The sequence below is a fragment of the Melospiza melodia genome, chromosome 5, assembly GCF_035770615.1.
Source record: "Melospiza melodia melodia isolate bMelMel2 chromosome 5, bMelMel2.pri, whole genome shotgun sequence".
Taxonomy (NCBI): Eukaryota; Metazoa; Chordata; class Aves; order Passeriformes; family Passerellidae; genus Melospiza; species Melospiza melodia.
The window spans coordinates 42,447,365-42,464,196 of record NC_086198.1 but is presented as its reverse complement, the minus strand read 5'-3'; the positions used below and the strand labels follow the sequence as shown (position 1 = coordinate 42,464,196).

Here is a 16,832-nt window from a genome sequence, read left to right as displayed (position 1 = left end):
AGACCCTCAGCACGTGAAAGGAACATCTTTTTTCTCTTCTCAATCCAAGCTGCTGTTTGTCCTCAATCACTTTAATTTCTCCATGCTGTCACAAACCATTTGTTTCCAGTCTGCTTTCTGGCCTAGTAGCACTGCCTTAGGTTTTATTTTTAGCTCTTGCTTGTAGTTGCAAGAAATCTCTCATTGTGGGCTTAATTTAGACTATGCTGATTGCTTTGCTCCTGCAAATTCTTGAAATATTTGATTTGTGTGCAGTATCTGTGATTAAAGAAAGATGAATCCAAATAGTATTAAAAAGCCATTGCAGCCAAGCCCAGCAGAGTGGTGGGATGTGCAGCAATCCATGCTGGGCACACTCTGAAGGACACAATAAATACTCAGTGTTATTGCTTGTGGTGCCCCCATTTTACTGCTTCTCATTTACCTGTTTACATAGAACATGTAGTCTTTGGCAAGCATCAAAAGAACTCGGAAGTTTCATGCACAAATTTAGTACAGCAGTCTGTAAGAATTAATTTATGTTTTCCCATATTTTTATAAGGGCTAAGAGTGTAAAGCAGGCTTTGAAAGCTATTAACTTCTGGGTTTTTGTGTCCTTAGGTTTCAGAAATATCTCCTTCCCATTGCTTTCCCTAAATAAATTCCTGAAGGTAATGGAGTGCCCACAATATTTGTGGTAATGTAAAATCTAAGGCCCTCTTGCCTCAGGTCCTGAAAGCACACATTGCCTCAGGGAGTGTCCAATCTCCAAAGTATGTGGAGAACAATTTGGTTTCAATATTTACACTTATGTTTCTTTAAATGAAAGCATGCAGTGGTACTGCTGCACAATACAGGCCAATTTATTTTTGTTCATTTTAGCTGTAAGATGTGACTGTGTGGGAGGTCTCATGGTAGCGTTGGCTGATGTCCATAGTTATTGAACTGCACTTGGAGGGCTGATATATTAATGAAGTTAGAAACATCAAGCTGACTTCACTTTCCAGGGTTTATTTCATGTAAACAGCACAATAATGGACATTAGTAATTTCTTTACAGTTGCTGAGGTGATTCTACATTTTCTGTGCTGTAAAATGAGCACTTAGTGCAGATGTAGCTCAAAAATAAGCCACAATTACAAGAATTAGCTTTAAAGATAAACCAGATACTCGGTAACTCCCATATCCTCAGCCAGCCTGAGCAGCCTTGGGCATGTGAGGTCCAATTGATTTGGAGTTTTGGGGGTTTTGTTAAGATAAGAATGCCAGTAACGATGGGAGCTCCATGTTGGGACTGTCTCCCCTATATATAGAACAGCAATTTCTTCTGACCTGAGCTGTGGAGCACTTTCTGATGGGAAGATTGGGACATAAACAACAATAAAACCCCAATAACAGCAGGCTTGTTGTGTAATTTATTATTCTTCAAGTCTTTGGCAGTGATTCATGAAGCATTTACGCTTTAGTGAATAGTTTATATGGATTTGATAGGTCAGCCGGCATGTATTTCTGCTGTGAATGTTTTCAGGTTCAGAGCTGGGCTGTGCTTGTTTGCACGTTAGCCTTCCAAATTTAGTAAATCCAAATTGTTTGATGCTGGTTTTAAGTGGTGGAATTTAAAGTCTGGCACATGAATAGCATTATGGCAAATGAAATTTTGAAGAAATTTGATCAGTGTGCAACATGATTCAGAAAATAGCATGTTTTCTTCATTAGGAGCTGAAGCAAAGCCTAGAATTTGTTATTATATCCTCACAGGCAGCAACCCTCCGGAACAACCCTTCACTAGCAAATCATTGTTCCTTTCCTCCTTGCAACTGTGCTGCCCTTTCATGGAAGGAGGCTGATGCTGTCATGGTGGGAATGACAGAGGGGCATTATGTATATTGGTACTATCACTGAGATACCAGTGGGCTCTGCAGACACCTGGTCCAAGTCCCTGCCATTAGAAAAATACCTTTCACAGTCTTATCAAACTCTCCCTATCATCCAATAGGAATATATTGCAGTTGTGGAAATGGCTATAGCCAAAGCTGCTGCTTTTACACTCACCCTGCTTCCATTTCCTCTCTGCCACCCAAGGAGCTCTCTCCTTGTGGAAGTACAGTCAGCCTACAGCTTTAGTCAATGGAAAAAGAGATGTTTGATAATACTAAGGACTGGTGGTTTCCTAAAGATTTCATTCCCCATGCTCAGAGAAACAAAAGGAGGAAATAAAAGCTGAGGACATAGCTGGAGCAGGGAGGCACTGGGGGTTTGCTGCGCAGCTGGGTGACCTCAGGAGAAACACCTGACACTGAAATTATTTGTCTCATTTTACAGCAGCCAAGAGTTTACTGAAAAAGCCGGATGGAGTTAAGGTAGGTTCAACACCTGCTTTCCATTTCAAAGATAAATTCTTAGTCTCCACCTGTCTGTAACTTCTGCCAGGTTTTAGAATTGATTATTTCTATTTCTTTCCTTCATAGATTCTGTTAGTAAATGCCTCTCACTAGCTATTTGGAGTGGTTCAAGTTAGTAGCTGAAGCTTAGAAATGAAATAAAACAAATACTCGAAAAGCCAGCATTAAGTAAGCAGAAGATAGAAAACTACTGGAGAAAATGCTTTTTCTTGCTTTTTTAATGAACAATTATTATGTAATTAATGACACAGAATTATCAGTTAACTTGTAAATAATGGTTTGGTGGTGGGCTTTTTAGGCATCACTGTTTATGTGCAGCTCTGTTGCCTCTTTGTTTCCCCTTGACTTTCTGTTAGATTTGGTGGAAGACCAAAAGTGTACGTGTAGGCTTGGCTCCACATGAGGTGTGTTCTGCCAGATGTACTTGCTATATTTGGCAGAACTTGAGGGGTTTACTGTTTCAGATCAGCTCATCCTGACTAAGAGACCTTGCTAAGAAGGGAACATTTTGGCAGCTTTCGTACATGATTTAGAGCTCCTGTTCTCACGTCACCAGACCCTGCAGGAGGAGAGATGCTTCACAAATGAAAGTTCTGCATAAATACTTGGAAAAAAAAAAAAAAGAAAAAAAAACCCATTCAGCAGAAAACATATTTTGTTTTTTTTCTCAGAGGACTCTTAAAGACTAATGTAATGCTATAATGCTTCAAGCTTTCATTGTAAGATTCAAAAGATATTCTTCTGTGCTCTATGTGTTTATTCAGAAGGGTGTCTTTGACCTGAATTTTAGTTTTCTATTTAATCCTAATGTCTTACTTTAACAAAACATTATAAATACTTGTTTAAATACCACATTCACAGTATATTTGTGCCTGCTGTCTGACAAATGCACTTTGCCAATCAAAAAATCCCGAGCCTGACCCACAAAGAAATGAGTACAGTACCATTGCATTGCTTCTCCCTGCCAAGCAGTGGAGGTCCCAGTCACATGGAGAGGCACACATTTGGAACAATTCTGTCACTGCTGGAAAACCCTGACCATGTTTCATTGTGGAATAGATAAAATTTATGCACTCTCTCTGACCAGTTTTCCTTTTTAAATATCATTCCTGCTACAGGTCTACAATGCTATTTGTTCTGTCGCAATCTCAATTATAATATGGGAAACAATTGTTGCCAAAATTTTGCCTAAATTTCACCTGTTGGGATTCAGTTCTTTGGTTTTCAGCACGTGTTACATATCTGCTGTTAGTCTGCATGGTCATGTGGAGCAAAGGGAGTAAATGTACATCTGGGGAAGGGAAGTCTGTTTTTGTCATTGCTGTTGTTGAGATGCTGGTATTGAGATATTCTGTAGCATTTTTCCACCCCTTCCAAGAGCTGTAGCTGTATTTTTCGTATTTAAAAAAAAAAAAAAAAAAAGCCAAAAGAGAAATATACTGTACTCCGTGCATTGATACTGCAAATCCAACCAGTCACGTTTTCTTCTTTTCCTTTCTCTCTGACTGGTCAATTCAGAAAAGGAAGTCCAGTTCGAGTGTTCAGATGATGGTGAGGATCTTTATCGACAGATTTTTTTTCCTCCTGTGAAACGTTCACACTTAGAAATCAAGCAGTTGCATTTAGCTTTGTTAACTTACTGTGAGAACTGCAAGACTTTAAAGTACAACCTTGTGAATTTTAAGCCTGCAGTTGCTATATGCCATCCACAGTGAATTGTTCAGCTATTCTTTCAAACAAGTCTTTACTTTTTTTAACCTGGGGACATAAAAAGCCAAAAAAGTAGATGTAACATCAGCCAATGCAGCTGTTCTTAGTAAATAAGAATAGTAACAAAATAGTACTCTTGTAACAGCCTTCTCTTTGTTTTTAAAACCTCCTTATTTCCAAAGCTAATAATATTAATATTGTAAAATGTAACACAAAACAAGTTACACAGTGATACGGTATTTCTTTAATTGAGTCACTGTAGCCCAAGATGCCATGCTAAATGCTTGGGAGTAAAAAAGCCAAATTCCCAGCCTTCCCACACTAGTTTCCCAGCTAGCTTGCTCCACAGCTCAGGGCTGTGTCCCAAGGTATCCCAGCTGACAGTCTCAATAACTTTCCTTCCTCCTCAACCTACTCTCCAGTCTTGTGTTCATTTGGGCTCCGTGACCCCAACACGGTAACTTCCTCTCTTGCTGTTGATGGTGGTTTTGAATGTGACCTTTGAGGTGCTCGTGAGGATGGGCTCTGCCTGCTGCTGCTGCCAGCAGAGAGAAGGCAAAGGGCCCTCATCCACGCCTTCCACTGGGAAGCCAGCTCTCCTTGGGAAGCAAAAACTGCTGGTCAGGCGTGAGCAGCCGTGCAGTTCTGTAGGTAAATCCTCTGTTCCTTGGGTGAAAGCAGAATTCCAGTGGCAGGAGCCACAGCATCCAAAGGAGGGGCACTGGGAAGGTGCAGTGTGATTATTGCCAGGATCCCAAACCTCAGGTGTGCGTTAAGTCTTTGGTACAGAAGTAGTGTGTGAAAGGTAAAGCCCCAAAATACAGGCCTTATTTGCTAAAATATTTTCATATTCTATGGAAAAAAGGCCAATCAGTATACTAGAGTTGTTCCCAGCTGTTTGGAGTGCGTGTATGTCTGTCCTGCACTACTGTCACACCTCAAAGTGACTTTTGGCAAGCGATGCAGCAATAAAACATTCTCCTTCACAACAGAAGGACACTGGTTAAGCACAAATCAGCTTTGAAGGAACTGTTTCATGTGACAATATTGTAATTCTTTTGGAGTGGTTTCCCTTTGGTGTTAAAAATACGTGCAAGATGCACCATGTGTTCCTAGATTAATGTCTCTTTCTATGAGAGAGAAAGGTCTATAGCTTATTGCTGTTTTCTTGCAAAGTTTCAAAGGGTTTTTCCAAGTTCTGTTTACGTGGAAGAAATAACTGTATTTTGAATCACGTTCTCTCTCTCTTCCTGATGAGTGTTGGACTCTCAATATCTTGCTGAAGAAGTTTTGAATAGATTTCCTGCAGTTTACAGCAGTAGCTGTAATGAATATTGTTTATTTTCATAGGGCTTTCACCAAGGGAGTATGGACCAAAGCCTGCTCTCCTTACTCAGGCAAAATTGGAATTGAACTTTGACTGGATTTTCTTTATGTGTTCAACCAAGAGCACTCATTTGGGATCCACTTGGGTTTTTGTATTAAGCTGCTACTGAATAGGACTGTATGAAATCTGGTGAAATCTTCATTTCTTTCCTTATGTTTTTCCTTTGTGTCTATTTGCTTTTTGCTAGAGTCTTTTTAATCTAGTCTCTCGATGACTACACTGACACAAAAATATGAACCTGTACTTATGTGACTCAATATGCAATTTTTGTCTTGCTTGGAAGGTTTAGTCTGCTGTCAGGCAGCTTTGTTTGTGTTCCCACTCTTCTACAGACCTCCAGTAGAATTTTCAGTTACCGAAATGGGTGAGATTTTCTTTAAAGCTTTTTCCTGAGTAAGGAGTTCAAAGTTCTGCCCATCTCAGAATCCCATAAATACCAAAGCAAGTAAAATACTTGCCAATACTTAAATGTCCCCGTGGAAGACTTTATGCACAAAGGTGTTTGTTCTCTCCCTATCCTGACTTCAGACAATCCTACAGCTTACAGCTGTAATTGTGCATAGAGAAATGAAATTTATTTGGCACTAAGTAAGCCAAGTCAGAGCTTAATCAATTACATCTCAATACTGACTCATATGTTCTCTTAATGACAATTTCTGCAGAAATATCATTGTTTAAAAAATAACTGCTCCTCACCCTCCTGCTGTAGAGCATCATGAATTTTGCTTTTAAATTAAAGAAATTCTATATGGGAAAACAGTATCTATCACAAGTATTATTAAATAACATTTAGTGTCTACATAATGTTCCCTGATTAACCAACAAAACTACTTTATATTCTTCAAAGCTAATTAAATGCTGGTTAAAAATTAGTAAATGTGCAGTCTGTAATTAATTACTACAAATCCTGTGGACATTTCCATAATTTAAACATATCCTAAGTAAGATTCACTTCAGCTGCAGTCTCAGTTCCTGAAATCCACAAGTCAGCTGCCATGCCTGGCCCAAAGTAAAATAATCATCATAAAGTGCTGAGGACATGGAGTCTGGGAATTTCATTTCTTTCCATTCCATAAAATTAATTACATTTTTAGGAAAATCCATCAACAAAACAAGTTCAGGCATTTCTGGTTTTGCTTTGCACACTTCCTACTAAGTACTAAGACTAGAAGGTTCAGTAGAACTTGGTTTTTTGGATTAAAAGTCTTTTCAGATCATCTGTATCTATACACCTAGTTCTGCATGATGCTTTGGACCACCCTTGTTAAAATTAGATATGACCAAAATGTACATAATAATTTTTCCTCATTATTGAGAGAGGAAAAAACACATCTTTCAAACCAGTTTGACAATACTTGAATCTTGCTTCTTAGTGCATGTAAAAAGTGGCTCACTACATTATTTTTAGTACTTCTGTTCTTCCCATACTCCATGGTATTAATGAAAGTTAAATCTTAAAAAGTGGATTTAAAGGATCAGATACTTTGAAACTTCCTGCTGAGCAGTTTAATTTGTATCAGTATTTTGTACTGATAAAAGCCAGAAGGTGTAGCACTGTGCTAAGCAGAACAGATATTGTGAGGACCTATATGTAAAGTTAAACAGAGAGGTGCTGATGGCTGGAGTAAGGCTACAGATACCATAGTGGGAAACCTGGTGCTTCCAAGTCACAGTACCAGCACTGAGAAGCTGCCAATGATTTTCTCTAAAAATAGCACCACAAAAGCTCAAGGGGCACAAGTCTCTTTCTAGCCTCAGTCACATTTATTCCAAAGTGGAATCAGCAGCCAGTAAAACACAGATTCTTGAAGCACTACAAATACTCAAATGTTATTTATGGTAGGGATAATTCATTAGAAATAAAGAACTATTGAGTGCAATGACTGAACACCATTGCATGTCATGAAATGGCATGAAATGGCAGTGACTATTTAGGACTTTAATTCTTTATTCTTCTTAGACCTGCTTAGCTGCTACTTAAGGGCTCTCTGCTAAGTGTCTCAGCTCAACTCATCCATCCCTTATCTAGACCTTGGTGCAGGGCTCTGGCAGCGCATGGGGAGGAGCTGCCAGCCAGCTCCTGCAGTTAGTGTCAGTGTTCCTGCAAGTTCCTAAGTTCATCTTTCTGTATTCTTTATTTCCATATCTATATCTATCTATAGATACCGATGCCTGTCTATAGATTTTGTGTGCAGAGATATAGATACGGTGCCTACTGCGAGTTCTAAGGCCTGTCTGTTTCTGTTTTCTGCATACCTACAGATAAACAACAAAACCAACGTGGTAACCAGCCCCAAGGAAAATATTCCTACCCCGGCGCTGGTATACCTGGAATTTTCCTTCTCATGCTATCTGGAAGTTTTTGACTGTCTTCTGTTTGTTCTTCCTTTTTTTTTTCCTCTTTTTTGCTTTTTCATGCATTTACTCTGTTTGCTTTCTAAAAACAGGTTTTGGAAAACCTTTTTGTTTGAATTATGCTGTCTTTTTTTTGTGAGGAAACCCATTAGAGCGTGTTTATTGACAGAAAATATTAAATGGAAGCTGGATGCGGTAGAGTCATAGCATTTGTAACCATAGCTGAGTTTTTTGCATGCTGTGCCAGAAAGTGAGTAGAATGTGCTTGGTGTTGCTCTTAGCTCTTTGCCTGATGACTGTTGCCACCTTCTAATGCTAACCTTTTGCACCAAAAAAATCTTTTAAAACCAGCTCTGTTATTTTCTCAGCTTTGTCTTAGTTAAAGTGTTGACATCCAGGAGAGCTAACAGGATTATTACTAGGCTGCCGTAAAACAGACCTTATTCAGATTTTCATTCCATATTTCCTGAAACTCAGCAGGACTTTGCAAGATTTCTCTGGGATCAAGAGGCATCTAGAGCTAAACATTTTGCTTGTTCCTCTTCCATTTAAATCAGCAGGAGACATTATACATTAATAAGCTCTGCTAAGGGCATATTCCAAATCCAAGTGATATTCCTGGATGTTTACTGCAGTCTGGCTTTTATTAATAGCCCTATTTCTAAGGCACCTGTGTGTCACGGGGCTCACCTATGTAAATGCCAGTGCCAAAGTACATAATGTTGTGACTTCTTGTTTCCCATGCACATATAAAACTTTGAAAATGGGGTAATTCACACACATTAAGGAAGCATTTTTCCTCTGCAATTTTTTTGAGCAGCTGGCACTGAGGCATGCAGTAAGTTCTTCCTAAGGCCAAGTCAGCAGGTTGCACGCAGGAGTTTATGGCAGTCTGTTCCCAGACAGAGCAGTGCCCAATGGCCCATGCTGAAGGTGTGCTGGCTGCTATTTTAAAGATGATTGAACCTTTTTTAAAAAAAGTTAAAGCATTCGGGGAAATTACACTTTTAAATGGCACAAAGATCTCTCACACTTATTTTTATGCAGCTCTGCCAAGGCAGGAGTTGAGAGCAGTCCACACATTCTAAACCACGGTAGTGCCTAGGGATAGTCATCCTTAATGCTTATCAATTCCACTGTATTTCAATTAGATCACTTCATGCTAATACAAGCAAGCATGATTAAAGAGAAGTTATTAATGCTTAAAGATCTGTGGCTGCCCTGCCTGTCCAGGTTCAGACAGGAAAACCCACAGAGCATTTGGCTTGCTCTCATCCAGAAGAGCCTCTGCAGGTCCCCAGAGCTTCAAAGCCCTGCACACCCTGGTCCTGAATAAGGTCTCTGCATGCTGCTGCATTAGGTGAGATGGCCTTTTTTGCTGGCTTGCTGTTGAGGAAATCTGTGTTAGAGACATCCAGTTTCACCCCGTGGCGACAGTTAACATTTGTTTTAACTCTTGTCAGCGTTCAGCATTTGTAAGCTGGCTCTTCTTGCACTCCCTCACACCAATGAAAATGTATTTACCAATGGGAACTCTTTCTCTCTTTATTTTGTTCTCGCTCAGGAGCCCCAAACTACAGTAATCCACAACCCTGATGGAAATAAGGTATTCAGAAAGAATCAACTCCATCTTGCTTTTCCACACCACACATTCCATCCACTATTTCTCAGCACAGTAGGGCCGTTCCAAGAATTTGTGGAGGAAAATCTCATTCCTGCATTTGTACACCCAGTGTCTCTCGAGCCTGTTTTCATCCGTGTCCATCTGCTGCGTGCGTCCTGCTGCTTCTGAGCTCCTGAAGCTCTTGGGGGAGTCGGTAGCAATGGACAGAGCTCAGTGCCCTGTGCAGCCCAGCCCAGGGAGCAGGGGATCTCTCTCATTTCAGCCAAAAATGCTGCAGTCTAAGGGAAACCTAAGAGTGCTGTTCTCAGAGTGTGGTGAGATGATCCCGGCGAGTTTTACGTGCAGTCGTCACTCAGACAAAGATGTCATTTCCGTTTATTCCATCTGCTGTTTCTCAGCATGCTTATACACTGTGTTGTGATGTGTCTTTGCACAGGACTTTGGTTTTCTTCCATAACATCACTGGGCAGTTTCCAAAACAATTTCACATTTCAAGTGACAAAGAGGTCTTTTGATTTTCACATGTTTTCTTCACGCTCTTTTCTTTTTCTCATGTATTGTGATGTTTGCGTCTGGCAGCTGATCCCTAAAACATGTTTTGTTTTGTTTTGTTTTTTTCATGCATGGACTTGAAAAGGGCCAGGAAATACCATCATTTACATTAACACATGTTCCTAGGTTTCCTGAAAAGGATTTATGCTTCAACAAGAATTTCACTGTTTGCAGTGCTGATTTAATTCACATCCCATTTATCTAGTCTTAACTCCCTGTGGTTATCTCATAAGAGAAGGAGTGGATCTGAGTGATGACATAACGCATGCAGCCATTCCTCCAAGCATGGAAGTGCTGATGGTGTGTGTTGTGCTTGTGTGTCCCAGTCCTTTATGTCCCCTGCATCTGTCCTACACAGAACTTGTGTTTTCATGTTACTACTCTTTGAGCTCCCAAGTTGAAACTCATAGGCCACCAGCAGCCTGTGTTTGAACAGCAGGCTGATCTTTATCGCTGAAGTCCACTAAAGCCCAGAAAACCCCGATAAAATATTGGCATGACTACATCTACTTGGTTTTATTACATTATCTCAACAACTGAGATACTCAATGTCCCAAAAGGTCACAGCAAACAAACAAACCCCTTAATGTGGAGAGTTCCTCCTAAATTTATCTGAAAGACTGATCCTTGTAGTATGGCAACTGGAGTGGATGCTTCAGTGTTAGAGGCTACATCTGCCCTGTGAGCTTTGCATGGTGTTTACAACTCATATTTGTGTGAGGTTTTTGTTCACTTGTAAGTACTTTATCTAATATTTGAAGTGCTAGAGCATGATACGTCTGTGTAGAGTGGAATGTCTAACACAGCCAGGGCAGGGGCAGCATGGTGGCTCGTTCAGTTTTGTTTGTGTGTGACTTAATTCCTCTAGTTTGACTTATCAGTGCACATTTGGGTTTGGAAGGTCTGAGTAATGCATTAGCCCTCTTGAACGTTCCTTTGGCTCAGCCTTGTGAGGACACAGTAAATGAAGGGCACTGGCAAATTTACCTTTCATTATGTAATTGTAAAATCTTTAAAGAATTAAACAGTACCAGTCCTGTCTTCTGTGTCAGTAAAAAACAGATCAGTTAATCTTTTTTGTTATTGAGCTGCAAAAAAAAATTTAACTTTTCAAGAGAGTACAGAGATAAAAAAACCATCTAGCTTAAAACTTTCCAGCTCTCTGCAGGTGTTAGATTTGACAGTGCCCTGTTGAATTTGCCCATTATATTTTGTGTTTCTGGTAATTAAGGAAAGGCTGAGATAGAATATCCTTGCCTTTTTAAGTGTGATGGCTTAAGAATAAACTATCTGATAGATGAGTCATTCCTCTGCATGACTGGTTGGTTGAAGAATACTGCTACAAAGATGCCTTATTTTGTCAAAGTTCTTAACATACTTTCATCAATTCTTCATCTCCTTAAAAAAAATCACAGAAACCAATATAAAAATGAGATAATCTAATCCAATATGCTTCCCATCACTGTCATTTGAAAATACATTGCATAAGTCACACGAGCAGGAAATTGGTTGTAAATTGTAGCTTGTGGAAGCTACATATTTGGAAGGTGAAATTGGAATGGAATGACTTATTTTGCACAGTTGGTTTAATCACTAAGCTTAAAATGGCAAGCACTCCTACTTGGCTGAGGTAATTCATACATTCAGATGGACTTTGTAGAGTTGGATATTAAAGAAAAAAACCTTTCCTGTACATTCCTGTGAAGTAAAAGCATCAGAGTGCAGGAATTGTGTTTCTGTTCCCTCCTGTGGAGAATGGCAATGTTTGACATCCATTTCAGGTGGAAATGTCTCAATCAGTGTGTGACCATTTGTTTGTGAATGACATCCCACCCTGCTTCAAGGCTTTGCATGACTCCTGTAACTAATCCTGTCATTTTCCTAGGCACGCAAGTAAGGCTTGCCTTGTTTTGTACACTTGACTCATATTTACTTCTCAACAGGAATCTACAGAGAGTTCCAACACGACCATCGAAGATGAGGATGTGAAAGGTATGATTTTATGCTGGAAATGTTTGGAGAAGCAGTAACATGAGTTTTGTGGTTGTATTTCAGTGGGCCATTAAACACAGGAACCCCTAATGAATTTTAGGAGAGAATAGTGGTTTTCCTTCTTTAGAAGAAATTACTTTAGATGTGTTTGAGACTTAACTGTAACTTTTCAGTTCCCAAAACAGCATTTCCCATGATGTTTTGGGATTAAGAGTTTAAAGTTACTGCTTTTTGACTAAGATATTAGTTCCAGTAATAATAGAAGTAGATTATAAATGTCTAAATCAGTGCTTTGTAACTTTTACTTAGTTTATGTTTAGCATGCCATTTGTGTTTTGGGTTTGGTTTTGTTTTTTTTTTTTCATGTCACCATTTTTATTTTTATTCTGTTCAGATGCCAGTGTATTTTTTGGCTTCCTTTTGTTCTGTCCATACACTTATTTTAATCTTCTTTTTTTTCTTTAAAAAACTGACATCAAAACTTTTTTATAAACCTGGTTTTGTAGCTTCACAGATAATATTTGTTTCCATTTTTCCCTGCTCTAAACATTATGCTATGATGTTACACATACCTATTTTAATAGCATTATGTTTTAAAATGCAAAGGGTTTGAAAAAGGGAGTATTTGGTTTGTGTGTCTTTGATTCACAAAATAGGTTGGCTTTTGACCTCAAAAACAATGATGTATGTACAGATGAAATGTGGGCCAGAGGTGATAGTAAGATAAAACAGGGAGAATGGATGCAACAAAGTGGTGGTGGTTTGAGTAACTGTGAAAGGAGAGAACAATTACAGGGATCTGCAGCTGATGCGTTGGAAAACACAGTGTAATTTACCTTTAATCATAATGTTTTGTATTTCTTTCTTCAAACTATTTGATGTAGTTTAACAACTAAGCTTATGAAATGAATAATTTAATTATAGGGCCTCTGTGTGATGATCTAATGTAGTGTTATTACGGTAGACTTCCTAGAAAATTCTGTGTGAAGCTTACCACATAGAATTGTACCTCAGGGGATACAATTATACAAAAACACAACAATGAAAATAATTTGCCTAATTCTTTTATGATTCTGCAGTATCATGCAGTTGGATGGCCACAATATATGGTATTCCCAAACCAGAAAAGGGGATCTTGCCATAAGCACAAGTCTGAGGAACAAGGTCCTGTTTGTGTCTTTCCCTGCAGTGTACAAGGATTTAATTTTCTGTTTATTTAAGAGACAAATATAATCTCCCTCTTATTAATTGTTCATGAACCTATGTGTTTTTCACTTTTTAGTATTCCTCTCACACTTCCCATCTTTCCTCTGGAGACTGTTGTTCATACTGTTTTATAATAAAATTAAAGCTAACAGTGCCCCCAGGGTCTAATTTGCAGAATGATTCAGGGAATAGGGAGCCCTGCATTCCTGACACCTCTTACAAGCTCAAGCTTCCTGCTCTAGCAAGACACTTAGGAAAGATTATTCCCCCCACACAGCAAGATTGAGTCCTGGATGTATGTTTTGTAGAACAGTGAGAAAGCTGTTCTCTTGTCAGGAACAGCTACTAGAGATAAAATACTGATAGGAACAAATGGATTGCAGAGGAAGGAGAGAGAATTCTCCAGGTCCTTACATGTATGCTCAAGATGACTCAGGATGTTTGTCACCATGTTCAGATCTAAAAGGAATGCTTTGCACCTTAGATGATAAAGAACGTTTAAGACCTTTTTGCTTTTCATTGCAGCATGGAGTAAGGCGTGGGAATAGGCTCTGTCCTTCCTGGGAAGGAGCAGGGGGCTGTGGCTGTAACTGAGCAGCAGAGTTAGTGTGTTTTATGGCACTGCAGTGTGATCCACAGCTCCCAGGGAATGGCTCTGCAGAGGCTTGTGTGTTATTCCTGTTCCCAGTATCCCAGGGCTGCACAGACAGAGCCAGGGCCCCTTGCTTTGCTGCAAACATCCAGCTCTGCACCAGGGGCCTTGTTCTTTGGGGTTGATTTGCCTCTCTGCAGAGGTGTGGGTCTGTTTTGGGGTGCAGCATCCTCAGCATGCTCGTGTCTCTGTGCTCTGTGGGAGCCGGTGCACGTGCGTGTCCATGCCAAGTGTTATGGATGTTAGGCTTCATTACGACAAGGAGCAATTAAAAATATCTTACATCACCTATCATTAATGTATCCTCAGGATCAAATTCTCCTCCTGTCAGGGGTGCACAGAGCATTCTCCTCTCATGTCAGGATCTCGTCCTGTTTTCACTTTTGAAGGCAGGTATTTACCTTGAAGACAGTAAAATCAGGCTTACTTTTCATTTTTTATTTACTGGAAATCTTAGTGTCTGTAACTTTGCCTTGTTTACATATACACTTACCCCTTCCAGGACTGGAACATATTTCTTTTAGTAGAAACACTGCTTGCCAAACAACAGTGAGCTTTCATAACTCAAGCAATAAGTTAATTATATTATTTAAGTCTGGCATGGCTTGAAGCTGTAGTTCAAGTTCCCTGCTAAGATAAATTTCTGACATTAACCATCGATCATGGGCTTATCTACATGACAGTGATCCCTCCTAAATATGACAGGACAAGACAGGAAGAACATGCTGAGAACTGGACTGTAGACAATGCCTTCTTCTGGGATTACTTATGGGATTTCTTCTTCCTGTAGTAATGAGACTGGAACTATTGGGCAGCATCTCTGTAATATGGGTTTGATTTTTCAAGTAATGCTATGGAATAGCATCATTATTTTTGTCCACAGATTTTCAGAAAGGTGAGTTGTTAGATGGACAGGAGATGTGAATTTTTCATGGTGTCTTTTTGCCCCCAGAGACAAATTAACAAAAGCATTAGTAAGAATCATGCTTGGCAATGGGGAATTGCTGAGCTTTTAAGGCACTTAGAGATTTGACAAATTGTGATTTACCTCTGCTGCTTAAGACATCTGGAAGGTATATTGCCTCAAAATATTTAATGTATTGATAATTAATTGTATACCTGTTGACCTAATTTGATTTAATGGTAGAAAGAAAGCAGTTTAAACTATTTCTTTTGGAATGTACTTTCCTTAAAAATCATTCAAATTTCTAAGAACAGTTTTTCCAAAGCTCTTTCAAAGCCCATTGTGTCTGAGTACCAGATACAGGGGTAAATCTGCGCTGGCATCTGAACAGAGTCACTCACACCTACGACCTTTACAACTGTTCTTTGGTACCCACACTGCCCCTGAAAGTACATCATTAACATTGTTTGTGTGCTCAAAGATTTTCTAAGTTCTTGCTGCTTCTAATTAAATTATCATTATTTTTCTTTTGGCCTTCTTTTTTTTCTTCCTTCACATGTCCTTGACCCTCACACAGCTTTCACAAAGGAGGAGGACATGGAGAGGTTGAGTTCCACCCACCACTCCTCCTCTTCCATTGCTTCTTCATCCCACTGGTCACCACCCTTGCCGTGCCCCAGAGGCCGCTCCTGCTGCCAGTGCCTGCTGAGGAGTCTGATCACACTCTACCTCTTCATCTTTGTTTGTTCATATGTTGTGTTTCTTTCCATCAATTCAGCGGGCAAGTCCATGAGAAATGCAAACTCAGAGAGTCAATCGCTTGAGTCTGAGCTCTCCCACTCCACTCCTTCCTCTGTACTATGTAAGTTGAGAGACTCATCTGTCAGATGATCTCCTCTGTCTCTCCTCTTCCCTCCCCACCATCTGACAGAAGTTCGAAAAAGGTCAGTTTCTGTGATCTGCCTGATCTAGGAATGACCTGTGCTTAGCCTTTACAAAAGTAAATTTTTTTAGGTATTTTTTCCTTGTAATTAATTGTAAAAATATTTTCATCAGCCATAACAGCAAGATAAAAATGTCTGTATTTCAGACAGCTGTATCTTGCAGGAGTAATCTTTGCAGTAGTTTTCAACCTGGGGAGAGAGATTTGCCTCACCTCTTCCTTGGATCCTGGATAGGGCCTCAGCATTAATTACCTGTTACATTTATTATATCAAGTTCCTTTCTTGATTAATCAGCCTTGAAGCTGCTGTGGCAGGTGTTAACTTGCAGCATTGATAGGACAAGCGGGAAATGTCCTCCTCTGCTCAGGAGATCTCTGATGATCAGTGGCCAGCTGATGGTAAAGGAAATCTCCAGTGTTAAAATATGAGAGGGGAAAGGCACTCTATTGGTAGAATACACCAACAGCCCTGGGTAGAGCATTTCTTGTTTGTAAATTAACTCAGAAATTTTTCAGAAATTCCTTGGAGGGGCGAGACCTTGTAACTTGAAACAGGGAATGACTTCCTGGGAATGAGGGTTCTGCTTGCCAGGTTCTGATCCTGCAGCCAGCATGTGTCAGGATAGTTGCACTGGTGGTAAGAATGGGAATTTGCACAGATAAAAGTGAGATCCAGGCTGGCCCTTGGGAACATGGACTGTGTGTTATTGGCCTGAACCTTATTTTAAGCATGAGTTTAAAATAAGGTTTGGGCCAAGAACATGACCTTATTTAAACATGAACCTTTTTTAAACATGAGTGGAATTTTTGGTGGAGTCAGCTAGTGCAGGTGGGAGGAGCCAGTCCTGGAGGGGATGGGCTGTCTCTGGTCACAGCTGTTGCCAGGTAATGCCAAAAGCACAGCTTCATTCTGTGGGAGCAGTGGCATAGGCTCTGTCAATGTATGGGTGAGTGTGGATCAAACTAGAAGAACAAACACTGCCTGCACAAACAGCCCAGAGCCAGGGAAAAGAGAGGAATTAATAGGAGAGATCTGGGCTGTGTAACACAGAGGGTTGGCACGTCAGTAACACGTGCCATAAGGCTTCGTTCCATCCATGGTGCATACCCACACAATGCCCTTTATG

General features: G+C 39.9%; 1 protein-coding gene across 31 annotated transcripts in view; it reads left to right on the top strand.

Moving 5' to 3' along the window:
* Positions 1-16,832, top strand: part of CAMK2D (calcium/calmodulin dependent protein kinase II delta) — a 120,015-nt gene that overhangs the window by 89,333 nt on the left and 13,850 nt on the right. For 4 of the 31 annotated variants that reach the window (XM_063157159.1, XM_063157158.1, XM_063157160.1 and 1 more), the window contains exons 13-18: positions 2,301-2,338; positions 3,899-3,931; positions 7,740-7,799; positions 9,397-9,438; positions 11,952-12,000; positions 15,541-15,624. In XM_063157159.1, the coding sequence (XP_063013229.1) occupies positions 2,301-2,338; positions 3,899-3,931; positions 7,740-7,799; positions 9,397-9,438; positions 11,952-12,000; positions 15,541-15,624 (306 nt within the window). The remainder of the gene's footprint in view (positions 1-2,300; positions 2,339-3,898; positions 3,932-7,739; positions 7,800-9,396; positions 9,439-11,951; positions 12,001-15,540; positions 15,625-16,832) is intronic. The other 27 variants (XM_063157171.1, XM_063157169.1, XM_063157173.1 and 24 more) reach the window with 17 other exon arrangements.